Source organism: Rhinolophus hipposideros, assembly GCF_964194185.1.
Source record: "Rhinolophus hipposideros genome assembly, chromosome: 8".
NCBI lineage: Eukaryota > Metazoa > Chordata > Mammalia > Chiroptera > Rhinolophidae > Rhinolophus > Rhinolophus hipposideros.
Window position 1 is genome coordinate 51,179,444 of NC_138054.1, and position 22,527 is coordinate 51,201,970.

Here is a 22,527-nt window from a genome sequence, read left to right on the forward strand (position 1 = left end):
ACCTAATGGAATGCTGGATTGGAGTGTAGCTAAAATATGTCAGAATAAAATACCATGTGCCATTCTTATCAGACTCTCATTTCAGTTGAATTGCTGCTTTTCACGGCCACCCTTTTATAAATGCAGCAGTCAGATACAAACAAGTGTTCGTGGTGAAAAAATAAAAAAGTCAACTGCTTTGAGCTTGCTCTCTTCGCTTTTAGGCACGGTGCAGGTTCCCATGGCATTTAGATTTCAGAGTTAGCCACGTGCCCCCGTGCCCACCCTGCTTACCTGGCTCCACTTCATGCCATCCGCTTGACTGACTGCCACTTCCTGGGGAGCGCCCTTGGCCTGTGTAAAACGGCTCTTCACCAGGACTGTCCATTTCATCCTCCACAGACTTGAGGCGCTTTGTGGAGCTGAAATAACACACAGGTACATGTTTAAAGGCAATCCAAACCACCTTTCTCTTGGACATTGCATCTTTGGTTGAAAGAAAGCCAAGAGAGGACGCAATTGGGCAACTCAGTGTAGTTCTAGGACTCTTGAGGCTCTTATTCAGTTTAGTGAGTCACTGGATGTGGAACAAAGTCTTGGGTCTGTGTTGCTGGGGTCTGGGTTTGATTTTTATTGTCACTCAAGTGGCTGCTGCTGCCACATCCTATTCCTTTTTCCTCTGAGGAACTGGTGGCTGGTTCCCGCTCCTGTCTCCACCTGAAAGTATCGGTAGTAAGCCCACATGTCATACTTCCTCAGGCTGTGGCTGACGTAGCCATCGGCAATTTCCCTAGTTATCAGGTCAATCCCTTCTGGTGTCCCAAAAAGAAAAAAAAAAAAATCAGGATGTATGACCCTTCAAGAAAAGCTGGGATTGATTTTTTTTTTTTTGGCCATGTTTTCTCATCTTCTACTTAAATCTGTTCATTCAAAAAATATTTACTCTACAGCTACAATAGTCCAGGTACTGATCTAGACACGAGATAAAACAGTGAACAAAAGAGACAAAAATAGGAGGAAGTACTGCATTTCCCTGTGACGAGGGACATGGAAAAAGAGTGGCCCAGTGACTTTTATGCCTTTCCTCTACAAAGAGATTACCAAAATGAAGTTCTACTCTATCAGAGTAGGGATTTTTTTTTTTTTTTTTTGGAGAGGTGTGGTTGAAACATTTCCAGAATGTTACCATTTGCTCCAGTTAAATGACTGATTTTTTTTTCTCCCAATTTGAGGCTTCAGGAAGAAAAGGTAAAAGGTAGTGAAATACTACATGCTGCTAATGTTGTTGTAATTCTTACTTGATTATGTCACTAACATACCAGAACGGGTAGATTTTATACCTAGTGGTAGGGCTTCCTCATGAAGAAAGAGGAAATCTCTTCCTCATGTGTTACGGCACAGAATTTTTAATATGCTTTCATCCATCAAACATTTTCTGTATACCTCCTAGATGCCAGGTGCTATGCTAAATGCTGGGATATAGAGATGAATCAGACATGGCCATTGGCTCCATGAGGTTTTATAGTCTAGTGGATGAAGACAGAGGTAAACAAAATTGTGCAAAAGAGAAATATAGGTATTACCGTGGAACGACATATAGAATATAATGGGTTCCTCAATAGAGGAAAGAAACAATGATATGCCTGGAAGGTTGGCATAGGATTCCCAGAAAGAGAGAGTGTCAAGGAGATGGAGCAAAGAGAAGGAAAGAGCAGAGACAGGCTGTTATTCAGCTGATGCACCTCCCAGGCAGCCATTTTGGATATTAAAAATTGAAACACTTCTTTACCAATTGGCAAAGTGCTATTGTCTGAAGCCCCATAAGTTTCCCCAAACATTGCCACTCCATGTTTGCCGCAAGACAGCTGCATGATCCAAAACCTAAAGGGTTAATGTCTGGCACAGCCAGGGCATTCCAGGACTTTGCCCAAGCATTGTGGCAGGGCAGCATCTGCTCTAATTGGTATGCTTGTGGCACTCAAGTTATTGGGTATTTTGAACATCACTCCCTGGAGAGAGGTGAATCTCAGGCAGAAACAGCATCATGAGTAAAGTGTGACATGTGCAGAGAATTGCCAGGTGTTTGGCATGGCTTAAGTTAAAGGTGGGGCTCAGCAAAAGAGGGGGGTGGAGGTTATAGAAGATATTGTATGTCTGGACTCTATCCTACAAGTAGTGGAGACTCCCTGCAAAGTCTAAACAGGAAGTGATATCAGAGTCATATTTTAGAAAGGTCACTGGCGAAGGAAATAGATATACAAGCCCAGGAAGCACAAAGTCCCAAACAAGATGAATCCAAAGAAGCCAACACCAAGACATATCATAATTAAAATGCCAAACATTAAAGACAACGAGAGAATCTTAAAAACAGCAAGAGAAAAGGAGTTAGTTACCTACAAGGGAGTCCCCATAAGATTGGCAGCTGATTTCTCAACAGAAACTTTGCAGGCCAGAAGGGACTGGCAGGAAATGGTCAAAGTGATGAAAAGTAAGGACCTACAACCACAATTAGTCTACCCAGCAAAACTATGATTTAAAATTGGAGGACAGATAAAGAGCTTCCCAGACAAGATAAGGCTAAAGGAGTTTATCATTACGAAACTGGTATTACAAGGAATCTTAGAGGAACTTCTTTAAGATGGGAGGGGGGCTAAGGATGAAAGGGGAAGGGATTAAGAAGTACAAATTGGTTGTTACACAATAGTCATGGGGATGTAGGGTATAGCATAAGGAATATAGTCAATAATATTATAATAACTATGTATGGTGCCAAATAGGTATTAGATCTATCAGGGTGATAGATGGGTTGGGGTTGGGGGCTGAGGGAAAAAGGTGAAGGTATTAAGAAATACAAATTGGTAGATACAAAATACTCATGGGGATGTAAAGTATAGCGAATATGATCAATAATATGGTAAAAACTATGTATAGTGCCAGGTGGCATTAGTTAGAGGGATCGCTTCCTAAATTATATAAATGTCTAATCACTATGCTATACACTTGAAACTAATATAAAATAACATTGAATGTCAACTCTAATTGAAAAATTTGCAAAGGGGGGGAAAGACCAACAATATTGTGATACCGTGGTACAGTGTAAGATGGGTGCCAGACTTATCATAGGGAATCACTTCTTTAGCATAGGGAATAAAATCAATAATGTGGTAATAACACTGTATAGTGTTAGGTGGGTACTGTTGAATAACTATGATGTACACCTGAAACTAGTATAATATTGTATGTTATCTGTATTTTAATTTTAAAAAACCTTAAAAAAAAGAAAAAGAAAAAAGAAAAGCAGAAGGAAAGGAAGGGATGGAACTAAGAGGCAGGAAGACAGTTAACAGGCTATTTCAGCAATCTGAATAAAAAAATGTGGAAGGCCCAATTTAAAGCAAGAAATTATAGTTATTAAAGTTGGCATACCATTATTCTTAGCCTTTAAGTTCTATTCTCATTAAAGCCAGACCACAGGAAAGTAACATATCTGTTGCATGCTAGCTTAATACTCAAAGGAAATATTTTAATGCTTATTTAATATTCTTTGCTTGGCTTTCCTTGAAGTTCAGTGAAAAATAGCCACTTGAAAACTTTTCTATACTTTATTTAAAACTGCATATCCTTTATAAAAGGATGTACACACAAAATTCCTACTAATACATAAAGCCAGAAAAAATATGGTCTCTTTAAATGAATTTCTATTGTTCCTTTTATTAGAAAATGGAGATTGTATAGCCGATTTCTTCCCCTTCTTGCTTTAGCAACCAGGAAATCCAGGGGTAAATTTAAGGAATAACTTTTGGTTTGGGTTCCTAATATACGAATTTCTCCTATCTTTCCATATGGTTTCTAACCTCTCCTTCTGTATTCAATATTACCTGTTGTATTTTAAAATTGAAAGCCACCTGAAATCATTTTAGAAGTTGGAAGACTACAAATTGGAAAGAAATAATTATTTCCCTATGTTCTCTGGCAAATAAAATGCAAGACCTGTATGTTCTGATGGGAATGTGAGGTCTGTGGTGAAGGCACTATATATATTATATATCTTGTAATCTCTAGTGCCTTCCACAGAGTCGGGCTAATAGCATATGCTCAAAAACTGCTGATTTGGGCTATTGGCTAAGAAACAGCCACATGAGTACTTGTGTCAAGGATTTGCCCAAGTGTCATGATTCAATGAGATCCAACCCAAAAGGCCAACAAACTCCATTGCCCATCATTTCCCCATTATTAATATTTTTCTGAGTTTGTCCAACTTTTGATTTCCTTGGTATCCACTAATAAAATGCAAATACCCCATGCAATTTTTCAATCCTGAAAGTGAAAGAGTCTGCCGTTATTAGCTGAAACCTTAGTTTGAAAGCAAGGACGTTCAGAGGTTGACACAGGATATTTGTCCAGAAGGTTAAGGTACAGGACAGAGGAGAGAAAAAGATCCAGGAGTGAAAACATTAGAAATGCTAGGATGGACAGGTGGAGGGCTTCCAAGATAAAGTTTACTGACTTTACAAACTTGAGAGTTGGTTTATTCTGACAAAGTTCTTTGGGATAAGAAGGTATATTTTATCCCTATTTTTGCACTACCTCTTCTATGATTTTGAAGATGTTTACTATGAAGAGGTACAGAAGCTACAATTAATGCCTATATCAATCTCCTGTATTTTTTTAAACTTAGAAATGAATCAGTCATTGATTTTGGTTTCTCGCTCTTGACTTTCTAGCACACTGATTCCAGAAACATTTGGAGAAAGCAGGAGAGTCGCAGTAAGATCTCTACACAGCAGGAGGATAAACACTCTTCTAACGAGTGATGCACCATGTCTTCTTGTGTGTGGAATTTGTTCTTGTGTTCCTAGAAATTCTACCTAGAAATTAAGGTAAGAGTATTACCTTCCTTCCAAATATGTGCACAAGCCCTACTATGTGCAAAGCCTAAAAGCCTTCCCTGTTCCCACAAAACTGCAAAATGCCTCTTTCCAGAGTGTTCAACTACCCTGAACTAAAAATTTCCATTTACTTCTCTAACCATGAGATTGTAAAGCTCTTAATTCTTGACTTTATACCCACAATGCCGAGGATAAGCTACTTGGTACATTGTCTGTCGCTGAACTGGAAGAGTTAGACACTGTCATCTAAGGTACATAACGTTCCAGACTGGGAGGCCAGACCTGTCCAGACCTCAAAGATGGTAATAATTCAGGATAGCAAATGCTAAGTGCTCAGGAAAAGTAGAGGTGTTAGACATTCCTTTTGGGGGGACTAATGTTCTATTGTTCCTTACTGAAAGCGCGAGTCCCGTTCTTAAGAGGACAGTATAAAAACAGCATGGTATCTAAGTTTCAACAGACCTGAGTTTGAATGTCGACTGCCATTGACTACATCTGTGACCTTGGGCAAGTTATTTAACTTCTCTGAGCTTTGGTTTGATCTAATCTTCAATGGCAACACTATCTACACTGTAAAATTGTTATGAAGATTCAATCATATCAGGTATGTAAAGTACCTAACACAGTGCCTCTCTCAGAGTAGGTGACCAATTAATATTTGTACAGCATGAGCAAATATTGATTGATTGATGAAGATTTCTATATGTAGACCTGGGATATTCTTCTGGGAAAATTTTCTAACCTGTACACAGATAATTCTGCTGAGCCTGTATATTGAATAATTTTCAAAAGTCATCCTAGGAGAGTGTAATGAGAATAAAACAAACATATTACAGAGGTATTAACTACTGATGCTGTATATAATTAGTTCCTTATCAGGGTTAGTTATTTGCAGAATATAAAAACGACACTAGCCTTTGAAGTGGCATTAATAACCAGGTTTCCACTCAGAGAGTCACAACAAAACAGCTGGAGAAGTCAAAAGGCTGGAGGTGAGGAGAACTGTCTGGGACATCCATGGCACATGCGCAGCACACGCATGAAAAACAAACAGCCCATCAACTTTTAAATTAATCACTACCCACAAGTGTTTGCAAAGCTTTTTCATGTTGACTGAGTGCAGTTACACGCAGTGTCTCTTCCATCAGCAAACATTCAAAATCCTCAAAATGTATTAGCACCTGAATGTGTTCACAATCTCATTCTTTTATTATAAATGTACTTTGGATTTCAGACTTTTTTTTTTTTTTTTTTGGAAGAGCTGATATGACAGTGAACTAAGGGGAACATTAAACAACATGAAAGATGATGGTAAGCGTTGGTGGTTATAGTTAGAGAATAATTGTTTCTTCATCTGTTTTCAAGGTATTAATGATAACTAAGCTGATTTTTTAAAATAAGTAATGATGGTTAAAAATATATAAAGTCAAGGTAAAAATGAGTTTCTACCAAGGAAAATTTCTATAATCTGGACATTGTTTCAAATCATAAAACTCTGGTACTTGCTTTTGGAGAAATATGCCTTTGTCTAATGTTTTTCTGCAAAGTACATAAACATTAAAGATTGTTCTGCACCATTCTTTTCTTTGTTGTCACAGTCCAGTGCTAAAGCCAATTTGTAAAAGAATACTGTGGGTTTAATGCCTAATCCCTTTCCCTCTGGTCCAGGTTATCTAGAGACAACAGGATCTTGCAAAATGCTTCATTTTGATTTTGGCTTTGTGACCTCAAGGGGATCAAGCCCCCGGTAAGGTTATCTCATTGTACTCTTCCAGCTTTACTTTTTTAAAGGTCTCCCAGTGCAAATGGGTTTATAATCCAGCCCCACCCTGCCAGAGGACGGCATTCACTTTTATAACCTCATACCAGGATATCAGAGAGGTTTATCTCTTAGGGCAACTCCAACAGACTGGATTTTGAGACCTTTGGATGCTCAGTAGGGAAAGAGCTGGGACTGAACTGTCAAGTTTGCTGTGGGCATGGGGATGAGGACTGGTGTCACGAGTGTCAAGTTTGGGCCAAACGAGCCAAAATACACACGGCCTTTTCCCTAGTCAAGGCTTGTCCTGAATTTCCTGAGAACGTGCTCTGTTCATCATCCATCCTTCCTCCGCGCCTTGGTACATGTCATAGCGCCACACAGAGCATTCCTCTTCCTTTCCATCTCACCAATCCTCACCAACACCTACAGCTGAGCACAAGTCATTCTTTTTGGATAAAGCCTTCTTTAAGAATTTTTATCCTTTGTCAAAAAATTCAGCTCCCTGCTTTTTACTGGCGCGTGTGTGTGTGTGTGTGTGTGTGTGTATGTGTGTGTGTGTGTTTCTGCTGCATGTGCATTTGCTTTCTCTCCCCAATGAGGCTGAAAGCCTGTTAGGACTGAACCCCCTTTCTAGTATTTTCTATTGCTATAGGCACCTTGCTAAGTGCCTGGTAGGCTGAGGATTAAAATCAAGGTGTGTAACTATGAAGCCTGACCTTTTTAAGAGCCATCAATCACATTACCTGGTTGAGGATGTGCTGGGTAAAGACCTCCTCATGGCTCCCGGACTCATGCTGTAGTATGAAGAACTTTCCAAATCTGAGAGAGAAAAATTGGGGCCTGTTCCTGCAGCTATCGGTGCTAGAATAAAACAAACAAGCAAAAAGAAAAAAAAAAATCCACATAAGTTAAGTTCTGTGAATAAAAAAACCAATGGAAGTCAATTTCGGTATTAACATTTAATACATTTTATTTTTGAATTTACATAGTAAACTTATCCAAAATAATCAGTAATAAACTCTGACCTCAGAAGAACGTTGACAATAAAAATAGTCTACACCAGAAAGACTTTTTTTGTGTGTTTTTTTTTCTAATGTTCATCTTTTCTTTTTAGTGGTAAATTGTCATTAAGGTTACAACATTTCTGGATGCTTTTAACAATAATATCTCTATGTTTTTGGTCTGAAACTTTTCTTCAATGACCAGGAAAAACATCCCCTGGGCTTTTCTAACTTTGTCTGATCCTGATAGCTTCCACCCATCTGTAGTTTGGAATTAGTTCTGAACTGTAAATTCATCTTTCGAGGCCTTGCGATGAGAAATGTCTTGCGATGAGAAATGTGTGATTTCTTCTTACTCTGAACCACCGCAGCACCCTGCATACACCTTTAATATTCATCCCATTTAGGCAGAGCCCTAAAACTATGTTTCCCGAACCATCGTTGTTGTAGATAAAATTTTACTGCAACACAGCTCCACTCATTCATTTAAGTATTGTCTCTGCTTCCACACTATGAGGGCAGAGGTAAGTAGCTACAGAGACTACGGTTCACAAAGCAGAAAATGTTTATCCAGATGAATTTGCCAACCTCTGATTTAAGGAATTGTGAAGGGTAATTTTGCCTGTATGTGATTTTCAGAGCAGACCCTTGTGTAAGATTTGATTCCCTGTATTTTTGGTGTCTTAGAGTTTCTGGATACTTTGTTTTCAGTAGTAGCATAATATTTTTAAATGAATAAATAGCATCTACCAATGTTATAAAACAACTGTAAAATTAGTGGTGCAACTACATTAATGCAAATAATCTCTTCTTTTGAAAGAGCCAAAGCAGAAACAATAGATGCACTTATCGGACTCTACTGTAATTGGAGACTGTTAGGGTTATATTGTCAGCATCTAACATAAACCCTGATATCAGGAGGCGGTCAGTGAGCATTGATCAAAAGGATTGATTCTTAGTCAAAGGAGAACTAACAAAGTATGAGAATGCTACCATCAAATTTGCATTTATAATCTAGAAACAGTACCCTGTCATGACAGTCGACATGGCAGGGATGGGGTGGCAGTTGAAGAATCTAATCAGTAAAACCATAGGGGCCAGTGGAGTCATTTAGATAAGATGGGCGTGTGGTCTAAATTCAAGGGATAGAAACAAGAGTCTGGTCTGAGTAATTTAGAAGTTAGAATCAAGAAAATGTATTGACTTCTTACATGTGGTAATAATGGAAAAGGGGGAATATGAGATGATTCAGAGGATTATTGCTTGGGGGAATTGTGGTGCCATAATAAAACAACGAAATCAAGGAAAGGTACAAGGGGATACAGCAATCTCTAATAATAAACACTGAGTTGTTGATTAATAGCAACGGCTAAACCTTAATAACAACTGCCATTATATAAAAACAGTCACTGCTAAGAAACGGAAAACTCCGAAACTCACATCTATTTTTTGAAATTCAAACACATCTCTCAATGACAGGCTTTAAAGGAGGAGTGTCCTTTAGTTCAAACACAAGTGTAAACAGAGTTCTAATTAATAATTTTGCTACTCATTCCCTAGTTTGCTTTTTATATTAAATTTATTTGCATATTTCCCCCTTTTATTTTATAATATTACTCAAATATAAGATTATTTATAATCTTATATTATAATATAATTTTATAAGATTACTCAAATATGGGTCTGGATCACCCATCCACCCTTTCAGCAGTCTGAAGTACAGCAAGTACCGATTTCTGATTGTGCCTTTGTGGAGCTTTGAGATTCACACCTCTCATTAACTAAGCAGGAGGAATAAGGCTGCTCAGTGTCAAGGGTCTGGATTTAGATTTTCTTCACAAGTTTCAGGATGGCATTGCTGCCTCAGCTGGATGGAGCTGCTGCTTCACTCCTGAGCCCTGGGGAAACTCCATGAGTCCCATTCCCTCACTCTTGGAAGGAAAGACAGAACAAGACGTGAATAAGACAGACTTGACTGCACTGAGAAGTCTGAGGCTCTCTACCTAGTGGTAAGCATCCAGCTGACCTTATAAGTAACACTTTATCTATCACTTTTACCCAGAAAAGATGTCTTTTGTCTTGATTATCTATTCAAAATGTCTAGGGAGCCACAATGGGCGAAGGAAGGAAAATACATGCATGCTCAAAATGAGGAAAGGAAGGAAAACATGGTGTGCTCACCTCTGAGAGAGATTAAAAACTGATTAAGGCCACGGAAATGTTCCTTAACTTGCCCTTATATTTACTTCCTGTGAACCACTTAGGACACTGCAGCTGTAATGTAGCCAGTAACAGCAGGTAGCCTGGCAGTGCTGTGATGCTTTCCAAAGTGTCTGCTGGACTTTGGGTAACTTTAGGGCTTGATAAACTGATTATGTGTGTCTTGAATTTTAAAACCTCACTACATTGCTGAAATGAGACTGGGTTTCACAACCAGAGTTAAACAATCCTACCAATGCACAGCCCCAAACTCTGCCCTCTTCCAAACAAGAAAACATCCCCTAGTACTATCAGTCTCTATGTATCACATGGAAAGTCAGCTTATTGGAATGGATTCTGATTCAGTAATACCGTGACGGTCTAAGAGAAAGCCTCGTATCTGAGGGTAGGGGTCACCGATCAAGTGTCCCTGCAAATGGGTTGGGTATTCTCCATGCCTGCAATCTGAACAGACAGAGACTTTGAACAAAGAACTCAAAAGGTGGGATTTTGGCAGGATTTCTCTGAGTACTTGTGGGGCCATGTTTTGATAAGCACTTTATTTATTGTGTCTAACGTAATCCTCAAAACAACCTTTTCAGGGAAGTACATTTTCTAGATGAGAAGAACTAAGCTGCAGAATGAGGTTATATCACTTGCTCTGGATTATAGAAAGGCAAGAAAGAGTGGGGGGCGGAAAGCCAGATTAAAATTCAGGGAGGTCTGACTCTAAGACTTGTGCTTTTGCCTCTGCACCACCTTGACTCTCATATGCAATATTTGCCCGAAACTTGAGATGATAAAAAGGTATATAGTATCTCTCTCCCCATAAGGTTTACAAACTAGTGAAATGATAAAATAATACCCGAGTATCTCATAGGAGAAATACAAAAATGTATTAGGAACGTTCAAAGGAGTAACAGATCACATTGGCTTGTGGGATCAGAAATAGGGCTGATTTCAGGAAGAGTTGGTGCTTAAGCCCTCAAGGATGGTTAGGAGTAAGAGGCAGAGAAGAAGATAGGATACAGTTTCTAGGCAAAAGACAAAGTATGTACATAAGTTTGGAGGTAGGATGTAACGTGATTGATCTGTGACAGTTTCTGAGTAGAGAAGTGAAAATATTGCATGTGAAAAATGGTGGTAATATGTCAACAGCACACAGAATGCACAAAAGGGGACTTAGACTCTGGAGGTGGGGAAATCAATTGGTAGGTTGATTCAGGAGTCCTAGCAAGAGGGGATGGAGGCCTAAACCATGCTGTCAAGAAAGAAAGTAGAATTTTCACAATGGATATCTGTCACCTCTTCCAGGTTAGTAAACAGTGTAAAAGACCTGTTCCTAGTTGTGCACTATGAAGGCATAAATAAGCAAATGATCATATTATTCTAATACATATAAAGTGTCAATAAGATGTATGTAATACAATGCGCTTCTTAGCTAATAATGGCAGTACATCCTGCAAATTAGGGAACTAAAAGTTGTCAAGGGTTAAGTGACTTATCCAATGTCTGCCCAGGATGTCATGGTGAGCTTCTGAAGCTGCTGACTAACCACCGTCTGGTGTGTTACAAAGATTAGGTAGCCACTGCCAATCAAACGTGGGGATGTTACGGAAGGATTGGACCAACCACAGCCCTTCCTGTGTGTTCTAAATACTGTGAAACCTGATTTTGCCCCATTTGTACTTGATCGTAGCCTTTATCATTCTTTAATTATCTCATACATAACATTTTCTCTCCAACCAGACTGAGTGCACTTTGAGGGTTGTAAAGATAGATAGATATCCTAGGGCATAGATAAAGTGCCGGTCTGGGTCTGGGAGAGATTGCTCCAGCCCTGCCAGTATCAACCTGTGTAACTTGGTTTAAGTCATTTAAACTCTTTGGACTTTATAATTCTAATAACAATTATGATAAAGATGAAAAATCACCACCGCCCATTGCTATTGCCATCACCACCACAATAACAAGGACTAACATTTATTAAGCATCCTTCATGGGCCAGACACTGGGCTAAGAACTTTAAGCACATCATCCCATTTAATCCTCATACCACCAGTAGGAAGGAACTGAGGCACAAAGAGGTTAAGTAACTTTCGTAGTTCCTGAAGTCAGAGGGTTATTCCAGATGACTTTAATCCTACAGCTCCTACAGCCCCTTTTGTATTCCTAAACAGCTCACCATAGTTTTGTACACATAGCTGATAATCAACAAATATGCTTTGAATTAAGGAGAGTAAATAACTACCCTCTCCATTTATACCCCCCTGCCAAATTTTAAGTAATATAAATGAAACTTAGAAATCTACAGATATATATAAGTAGTAAGGACTCGCTCCTCAACTTTCTTAAGCAGTATTGCAATTACTCTAATGTGAACTTTTTGTGGATTTTGTTCCACCAAGGAGTTTTTCTCAAAAGGATAACTTTTGGAAATTGTCTCTCCAGATGTTATTTCTAAATCATTCATCCCCCACCCCCTGCTTCCCTGCCATGAGTAGAATGTAGTCTTTGTGTCATTTCTTAATAAATGGTTTGCTATTAAGGAATCATTATAGTAATGTGGGCTATTGGAAGAAAGGGGTTACTTTAGTAGCCAACCCTCTTAATGACCTGCTCTTCGTACGCATTAGTAGTTGGATAAGGTTGTGGTTATTGAACTTCTGCCATCCACCAGAGACAATCTGCTCAGGCTTGCATTGTTGGAAAGAGAGGATGAGGGGAAAAAAAAAATTTATCCAAATTTTCAAGCTCCTCTGCCTGGGAGATGACAGTGCACTGAGTTTACAGTTTGTCCAACAGGAATCAGCAGGAGCATTAACTAAACGACTAGTGTAGCCAGCCTACTGCTGATGGCACACAGCCTCTGAGAGGCTGCATTCAATAAAATTCAGGCACTGTTCTAGATGCTTAATGGGCCAGGCACTGCTCTAGATGCTTATGATCCGTTGGTGGACAAGACATAAAAACCCTGCCCTCGGTGGGTTTCCCTTTTACAGATTAATGATCATAGTTGCCCCTTCCTCAAATGTGCATGGTAACTAAAGAATACAGAAATGGCCAATAGGTACCCCTTCCCCTAAAAAAAAAAAAAAGAAAAAAGAAAAAAAAAGACTATCAGGATTTAGCACTCCATTTCCAACTTATAAAATAACTATTGAAAAAAAAGAAAGAGGTGTATTTCTCTCCAGATTACATAATCTATGTACTCACTGAGACTTAGGGAATTTGTACTTTATGACAGCAGCGGGGGAGAGGGGGCAGGTTAAGGTCCAACAACAGCACAGAGTTCCATGCGCCCAGCACAGTTTCATGTTGTTTTGCATTCTAGTGGCAAAGATCTTGTGAGAAAGTCCATGTCACTGGCACAAAAGGAGTGAACATGGGAAAATACTTGTTCGTCTTTCTATCAAAGACACAGTTGTAAAACGCACAATGCTATGAAAACTCAAGCAAATCTGGAATCATCGTTAAAAGGAATTAACTTGGAATGTAATTTGTGCAAGAAAATTCAACTTCTTTGTTATCTTCCTTTTACCGCAATATGCTTCCTGAACACTGCCTATGAGAGAGAGCTTTCAGAAAGAAAAAATAAGTAGAGTAAAATTAACTCATTTTATCAATTTGTGCTTTCGGCCCGAGTTTCCTGACTATGGCTACAAGGGGCTGTAAAACTGATGAATTTGCATGGAAAAAGAAACCAGTGGAAGTCATTTGTGTAAGAGGTAACAGGGACATGGACTGCCATAATTCAGACACCCTGCAGATAGCAGAGTGCTGCAGTGTGAGCAGTTACGGGTTAGAAAAATGACCACACTGCAGCCAGTCTGACTTGAATGGAAATCAATCATAAAGGTACTTTCTCTGCAGCTCGTACGCCAAAGTCTTCAGCAACTCCTTTGCCAAGCAGATTTCTGGTCTGGACACCCTGTGCTGATCTCCTTTTTCAACGTTTCCTTTCTGAAAGGTCTGGCCAAATGTGGGCTAGGGGGGTATGGTTTTCCAGAATGGAAACATAAAAGAAAGGCTCTGAACGGAAACGAGGATTCCCCCTATGTGAAAATAAACTTCCCTGCTCTTATAAGATTTAAGCAATGTTTTTGACAAAATGTAGCATTAGGTGCCAAAAGCCAGCAGAATGTTTACCCCCATCAAAAGCACCTGCTAACACAGACGGAGCACCGTTTTCACACATCCATGTATTGTGGACACAAGTTATGGAATATGTGTTTACGGTGGCAGAGGAGGTAAACAGAGGAATTTTTATTTCTAAAAATGCTTTGTTTTTTTTTTTTTACTAAAATAGGAACAATTCACTGATACCACCTTCCTCCCCACTCTGAATCATGGAGATGGTTTATCTTTGATAGATAATTCTTATGAGTTCAATTTGTAAAATAAATATATTTAGACGCTTTATTGCCTTAAAGAAAGCTCAGTCTTGGGCCTGAAGAAACTTAGATATCCACTCTATCAAGAAAGTACCTGCTTCCTACTTATTTTTGGATTCTCCTCAGCACATAGTGCAGGGTGTTTCATATAGCACACATGCAACAAATATTTCCTGAATCAAACTAAAATTATACGAGCTTGTTAATGAACAATAGACAAGAACTAATATTTACTGAGCATTTATTTTGTGCCAGACAACGTGCAAGGTCTTTTACCGGAATTACTTCATCCTTGCTGCATCACCATGGACTATGTATTTGTATTTTAGATCTAGTATTAACATGTTCTAACTCTGTTACAACTATTAATTTTGAAGGGGTCACTGGAATATGTACTTGTATTATTCTCATTGACAAATGAGAAAATTAGTTGTGAAGTTCCATGATTAAGATCACACAACTAAATAAATGGCAGAGCGGGGATTTGAACCCAATGTCTCTATATATCTGCCCAAACAAGCAAAGGTAAAACCCACAGTTTCAGTCTCCCTGTTTTTCCTTTGTCATCAACTACTGGGAGATGAATTCAACAAGACTGAAATAGAAAAATAATTATCTCCTACCACTTAACTGGCAAAGCTCAAGCTCATTGTTTCCCTTCTCACTTCTTTGCTTTTACAGGTCTTGAGTCACAAGTGTCAGCCAGTGCTTCACCGGATAAAGGGCCTAACACTCGGTCTCGCAGAGCAATCCACTGTGGGGAGAGCAAAGCTGACTGATCTCTTGCATTAGTGGCTTCTGCCTTTGGGACCGAAATTGATTTTCTGCATTTTAGAGTATCATCTCATCTTAGCTTTTGGTTGAGGTCAAATGTGGTCCCCGTTTAGTATCTGATACAGCCTCGGCCATGGGATTAGGTCTTCCCTGACAGGGGATGAATTTGATGGCCTAAGAGGTCTTTTCACCACAATGATCTATAAACCTGGGAAGGACTTCTAAACATAAGCCCCTTAGCCAACAGTGCACTGGGACTATCTGACCATTAACTATTAGGAAACCAAACTATATCAACAGAGTCCTATCCCAACAACGTGCAAATGCAGCTACTTACAATAATAGTTCTCAGTACTGTCACCGAGAACTGTTTGATTTTTTTTTTTTTTGTCCTCCATCTACTGAAAAATCCTAATATGTATTCGTATCAATCATATGCTGGACTAACTCAGTTCTAGACTCTGACCTCTAGTGAGGCTTTGCTGAGTGTGGACTCTACCCATCTCATCCTAGACATGCCTACAGGGTCGCTAACCCTGTAGAGTGTTTGCAATCAGCAAGAGGTGGCTAGGATAATATATCTGTGGGCTTATTATGGGGTAATGTAGGATTTAGAAATCCGAAAAATGCCTGTTAGTTCCCCAATGGTACCGAGTAAATATCTGTTCTTAAACAACTGAGGCTTATGAATGCATAAATAAAAGTTTACTAAAATCCATTGTCAGTAAGGACCTTCAGCATGCTCCAGTTACTCACAGGGAGTGTTTATGTCCATAATTTGCGACAAAGCAAATTTTTCAAATATTTTAGAACTAAGTACTACTTTAAAAAACTCTGATAAAAATGATCAAGGTGCGGCTAGCCACTTAAAAAATTGTTAATGTGTCGGTGTTAGATTGAGAATTTTAAAACATCTTGTTATCCATTAGATACCCTAGAAGAGAGGATTCCAGAATAATGCAGAAGCATAGGCTTTTGCTGAAAACTTAAGGAATAAGAATTTTCTGGCTCCCTAAAACAGGTAAATTAGATCTATTACCATGTTCTTATTCTATTACAATTAATTTGAAGAGGTCACTAGAATAGCCCTTCTCATACACTGATTTTTAAAACATGAATTCTAACATCAGTCCTTTTAAATGTGTATATACACACACACACACACGGAGAGAGACACACAAGCACACACAAAAGGCATACAGACACACACACACACACACACACACACACACACATTTCTAATAAATTTTCTGATATTGTGATCAGCCCAAGGATCAGCTGTGAGGACACAGTGAAAGATCGGGGACACAGGCTGTGTTCAATAATAATCGTATATTGCTGAGTATACACTATGCTAGATACTTGACATTCTCTCACTTAATTCTCAAAACACTCGAGAGATATTACTATTTCCAGAACTCAGACTTAGACCCAGCACATAGTTGGTACTTAAAAAATATTTGTTGATTGAATGAATGATTGTTACCTATGAGAAGAACACAGCTGACAAGAGTTAAATACTGCCATAAAGTCATATAGTCAACAAGTTGGCAGAGCCAAATCCCCAACTCTACATCCTAGACATTTTTTATGATGTCATGCTGCCATCTTTCATATAGCTTTTATATAATATATCACACATAAGAAGGCTAACCAACGAATCACCTAGAAAGGATTAGAAATAGATGAACATACTAATACAGGTCATAACAAATCAGTATGTACGTCAAGGTATTACGTTTTCTGCTTCTCCCTGAGTCAAATTTACAAAAAAATGCTCATAGTTTGGTAAATTTAGCAAAAGCTTTAGCTAAGAACAGAGAACACAAGTCCCCCTAAATCCTGCCATGAGAATTCTCACTGCCATCTCTAACCAGGAAGGTTATAGGAATATGAGTATAACAAAAAGGACTGGACTTTCAGGCATAGTGTGGACTGATGAGTTGGCTGATGTCATAAGCTTATTCTTACCATAGTTCTAATTTCAGCCAACATGGTGGTCATAAGACCACTACCAGGGCACATTGAACACAAGGTATATGCACATTTCAGTTTGTAAGTAAGGGTGGGTCACCTCTCCCTTTGTGTCTCTTTCTCTATTGGGCGAGGAGACTAGGGAAAGAAAAATCGTATTTGGCCACCCATATTGTGACTGGGATTCAGAAGAAAGAGAAGTCTGACAAAAATTCCTATTACTACCAGTCTTTTCCATTTGCTGCCAGCTTTACTGTCCAAACATTCACCCCAACTATGTCAATAAAATTAAAAGAAAAAAAAATTATATAACAAAATATTCTGAGCTAATTCAATTTCAGTATTTATTTTGAAATTTTATTGGATTATAGTAGAGGAAACCCACTAAATTAAGCCAGCCAGACTGGCATTTTTCTTTCTACGAGTATGGCAATATTTATTATTTTATCTCTCTATGAAGGATTGATTAAAACTAGAAAATGAAACATTTGCAATGTCATAATATATTAAGGATAAGGTGGCTTAGACAGGCAAAGTGAGAAAAATACATGGGGCTAATCAGTGTTTTCTATTCCATACCTTAACAGATTTTCTTTAAAATCTCTGGAAGAGGTGCCATTGACTTCTACAGATGGAACATGTGTGACGTTCATTTTAAAATTACTAGTAGAGCTTGCTATTGACCATCTAATTATGCCAAGTTCCATTTATAAACATAGCTAACCACTAAGTTTATGGGGACTTTTTGTGCTGCTTTAATAGGATATTGATCGAGAGCATAGTTTGAGTGGACTGCCATTGAATTGTGTAATGGCAAACAAAAGGCAAGGTCACAGCAACTGTTCATGCTAGGACTGCAGTCTATTTTTTATTATCATCTTTTTGTTTCTTCCTTTAATGCTCAAGCCCAAATGGTTTCTTTCAAAAGGAGAGCTTGCTGAAGAATATAACCTATTTTTAAAATTAATTTCCATACAGTGATCATAGCTATCGTGTTACTTAACAGAGGAGAACCAACAGGCCACTTGTGCAGAAAAGAAAGTTTCAAATGTAGTTCACTTTAATAAAGATCTAAAACACTGTAACTATTTAAATAGTACCCCCAAAGAACTGGACATCTGGAATCTCTTATCCTATACCAATTTCCTGATGAGTCCTTTGCAAAAGCATTTTGTAATGTTTAAGTGTCATCTCGCTCCTATCAAAGAGCTTCATTTGCTTATAGTACCTTGTAACTGAGTTAATTCTGTTGTAGTAGCTCCGTCATGCCAGGTTAGAATATTGTCAATAGGTCATACTAAAGAGCAGACCAGAAAATCCAAGTGTATGGCTATGGGGACTCAAAGACATACAACAGCCCCAAAGACTTAAAAAAAGAAATTTGGATCTTAACGACGATTCCTGTGTGAGAATACAGAAATAGTCCACATGTCTAAGGCAGAAAACAGCCACTAGGGTGCCACCTCATGCCAGGCTGAGGCATATGCCTGGCTCCATTCACTCCCACTCTCCATTGACAAACAGCTCGGGAATCCTGTAGCCACCCAGCAGCCCAGCTTTGTGGCAGCGCCAGGACAATTCAGCTGCTGGATTTTAATAGATTCTGCAGCAGCGCAACAGGAACCAAAAAATCAGTCTGGGTAACTGAGAGTGGTTTTCACACCCAAAGACTCTAAGGCTTGCCACAGTGTACTGAGAACCCTGGCTTTTCAAAATTCCAGGGCTATGAAGTCATCCACAGCCGCAAAGTTGACTTAACCCTTGCAGCCGGCTCGGGTGTACAAACCACTGCTGGAAAACTAGAACCCGCCAGGCCAGAGTCACAATGGCCTGTGTGTATTTGTGGTTTTCCTCTTTCCCAGTGAAGTATTTAGGGTTTGAGAGTCACTCCACCAACTTCAAGTAAAACAGTCAGCACTTTAGAAGGAAATGGGCAGAAGTAGTAGATTTTTCGGGAGGATTTTCTGGGTTTGTACCAGGAGGGCTTATTTGACAGCCTCAGAGCACACACTTGGAGGAAAACACTGGTAGAAAATAAACAAGAGTGGGTGCTGACTGAGAGAGCTATCTAAGCAGCATCATTTAGCAGCTAGTAGAGTGGGCTCTCTTTGTGGCAACTTCATGGCAAAGAGACCCATCTGAAAATGCTGCTCGAAGTCTTTGTTTGAAAATGCAGCATCGTGTAAGAGTCATTTCAACAGATGGTTCCTGTCTCCTCACAGTATTAGGCTAAAACAACTTCAGTGATTCTGAACCGCATTGTTAACACTTGTAAACCCCTTCCCCCAAAACAGAGGCAACTTCTCTTTTTCTCTCTGGCACAGTGTCTAGTGGTCTGAATAGTGGTCCTCTCTCCCCTGGGAGAAAGTAATAAATAACTAGAACAACTTTCAGATGGTCCTATCCCATGGGGGGAAAGGTAGGAAGAGAACAAATATACATTTACTTTTATGCTACAGTACTTTCTTTGCTGCTTAGAGAAACAGGACTCTACTTTCTTGCCTTTCATGGACTCCAGATAATTAAAAAAAAAATTAAAAGGCAGGAGGCAAGGGTGAGACGGGAATTAGTGGGAAAGAGCAGCAGAAGCCCCGGATTTCAACAGCTCTGTGCTCTGATCAGTGCAATAACCTTGTAGCCTGACCCTCACCTCTACATGTGTGAGGCTAAGCTAGCAGCTTTCCCTTGAGTTCCTCTGCCATTGCCACCCTGTAGTGACATGACTATAAACAACAAACTTAGCACATAGTTATTTCAGGGAATCCTCATGAGGAAATACTGAAATAGCACCTCCCTCCTCTCTTAAATTTAAAAGTAGGAAAACTAAAAACAGAAACTGGAAACCTGGGGAAAGTAAATATTTATATCAGCAAATTTAAAAATTGAATACTAAATAGCCAGGAAAAGGAAAAATTTCAAGCTAAGGCCACCAGTCATGTGAAATTTCCAGGCCATATACGTGGTCACAGTTGGATGTGGTTGGGGGCACTCATGGGGCTGGGCTAGGTAAGAGGAGTTAAGAAAAAATGTGGAACACGGTGGAAGAAATTCGAAGACACTGATGCCATTAAAAACATGAGGGTAACAGACAAAACTACATAAGGATTTAAAAGATTACTGGTTGGGGGAGTGGGAGAGAAATAGCTGGAGCACAGGTGATTTTTAGAGAAGTGAAACTATTCTGTATGATCCTGTAATAATGGACACATGTCCTCATGCATTTGTCAAAACACCCAGATGGTCCAATATAAAGAGTGAACTCTAACGTAAACTATGGATTTAGCTAATATAATGTGTCAATATCTGCTCATCAATTGTAACAAATGGACCACACTAACAAAAGATGTTATAATAGGGAAAATTGTATTGGGGGTATTTTGAAATTCTGTATGTTCTGTTGACCAAAAACCATACAACTAAAACTGCTCTGAAAACAATCTATTCATTTAAAAAAAAAAAAAATCATACCAGAAAACACATTCAGGAAAAAAATTTTTAATTAAGTGTTTTACTTGTTTTGGTTGACATGAATATAGTTTTAACCTTTTTAAAGGCACAAATTAACAATTTAAAGCTTTATCATATCTAACAAGAAACAATTATTTAACAAAAGCATCGAATCTTTGGATTCTGTTTAGTTTTATAATGCAGTTATAGGAAAGGTCACGATAAAAATGTCTGCAGTCAGCTAGCTGAGTACAGGGAAGTAAAAAGAGCAAGCTTCTTAACCTCTGAGCACTGTAGTCTCCATCTGTAAAAAGGGACAAGAGCAGCAACCTTGGGAGGACTGAATGAGATCATGTTTACAAAGTGCCTAGGACGATGCCTGGTACACGGTGCATGCTTGAGAAACGCGAGCCACTATGATTTTTCATATTAGTGTTGGATCATGCTCTTAACAGGGGTAACATCACAACAGCTTATATGCCAGTTAGCTTATTGCTATTTCAGGGTTGTAGAATGCACCCGGCCCCATTCATCTGTAAAAAGTGTCTGCCGCACCTCTAAAACGGATGCTTAGCTATTCCAATACGGGCCGAGGGTGCAGCACTGCAAGGACGGGTTGAGAATTTTGACTTCCTCATGTGGTTTGAGTGTGAAGTCTTTCAGAAAGGTGTGTGGGTCAGGAAACCTGAGCTGAGGGATCCTTTCTCCAGCAGCCAAGGCAATCTTGAGACATGTACCCTGACAAACCTGGATTAAAGACCTGCCAGAGGGAGGGGCCCTGGGTGGCAGTTTGGCCCAAAGCCACGGTTTAGCTGACACAGCCCAACCCCACTCTTGCCAAACAGTTTCAGTCAGCACGAGGCCATGTGTGAGTGAGTCCTAGAGCGATTACGCAGCAGTGTGCAGAATCAAAAAGCATTCGAGAGCTGAAGGACACTCATGATGCCAGGCATCAGCAACACAACCCCCTAAACAGACAGGAAAACAAAACCAGGTCCCTCTGCAAATTCAATCTGTGGTCCGGCCATCCCCTCTGGCAGTCTTGAAGGCAGGTTTAGAATTCACTTGGCAACCATGCCATCATAGACTGCACGGAGGTCTGATCAAGCTTGGAACTGATAAGCCTTGGGATATAAAACATACAAAAACTGGAAGAAGGATGAGATTCTGGGGATGGTTCTGAGCAGCGTGAGCCTTCCATACAACCCCTAGGCCTCAAGACACTGATGGTAATGAAGACTAAATGCAACCATTAGAGCAGTCAGGGTAGATTAAAAAGGTCTAGTCCTCCAGTCTTAGAGTTCAAAGGATTTTCACTCTTGAAGCTATGTATAGATCCTAGTAAGGGCTCAATAAATGTATTTCCCTGTAATGCCACAATGACAGTTACACTCTGATATATACAGTATATATTATTATTATTATTAGTAGTAGTAGTAGTAGTAGTTTTAAATTGCAAGAAAAATGTGAGACTGATCATTTTTAAAATTCCTAAACAGTAAAAAGTGTACACACACGCACACACACACATTGTTATTTGTCTATGGCAACTAACTGGCTAAGCAGCTATGCTAGGGCAGCATGTATCCTCCAAGTAACAAGGCAATCTATTCTCTACTTCACTGGCTGGCGTTAGTGTTTTAAGCATATTTCATAATATGACAGCAAGTTCTCCCTTCTATCTCACAACCTGTCACTCCTAATGACTCATTGCTTAGGGTTCCGGCCCCCCGTACACCAGGGCACCCCTGCAGCAACCAAGGGTCCCTGGCTCCCAGAATTCTAACATCCACAGTTACCTTCCTGCTATTTTCTCTGTGTACCTCACATTGTAGATTTCTTCCAGGTCTCTTGGGCCAGTCTAATAGCACGGATTCTAGCATTACACAGATTTAGCTTAACCATTTACCCACCATTTGACTTTGGGCAAACGACTTCAATGGACCCACAGTTTAACTCATTTGTAAAAATGAAAGTAATTTCTTATCTGACATGTTTACTGCAAGGATTAATTTATGTAACATACATGAAAACTTAGCAGAGTGTCTGGCCAATAGTGACTGCTCAACAGACATCCCTATCTTTTCGCCCAGAGCCCCTGCCCTACC

General features: G+C 39.3%; 1 protein-coding gene across 13 annotated transcripts in view; it reads right to left on the reverse strand.

Moving 5' to 3' along the window:
- Positions 1–22,527, reverse strand: part of NFIA (nuclear factor I A) — a gene marked incomplete at its 3' end in the record, with an annotated part of 555,825 nt that overhangs the window by 90,330 nt on the left and 442,968 nt on the right. For all 13 annotated transcript variants that reach the window (XM_081056515.1, XM_081056507.1, XM_081056517.1 and 10 more), the window contains 2 exons: positions 7,374–7,491; positions 274–401 (listed from right to left, as the gene is read on the reverse strand). In XM_081056515.1, coding sequence (XP_080912641.1) covers positions 274–401; positions 7,374–7,491 — 246 coding nt within the window. The remainder of the gene's footprint in view (positions 1–273; positions 402–7,373; positions 7,492–22,527) is intronic.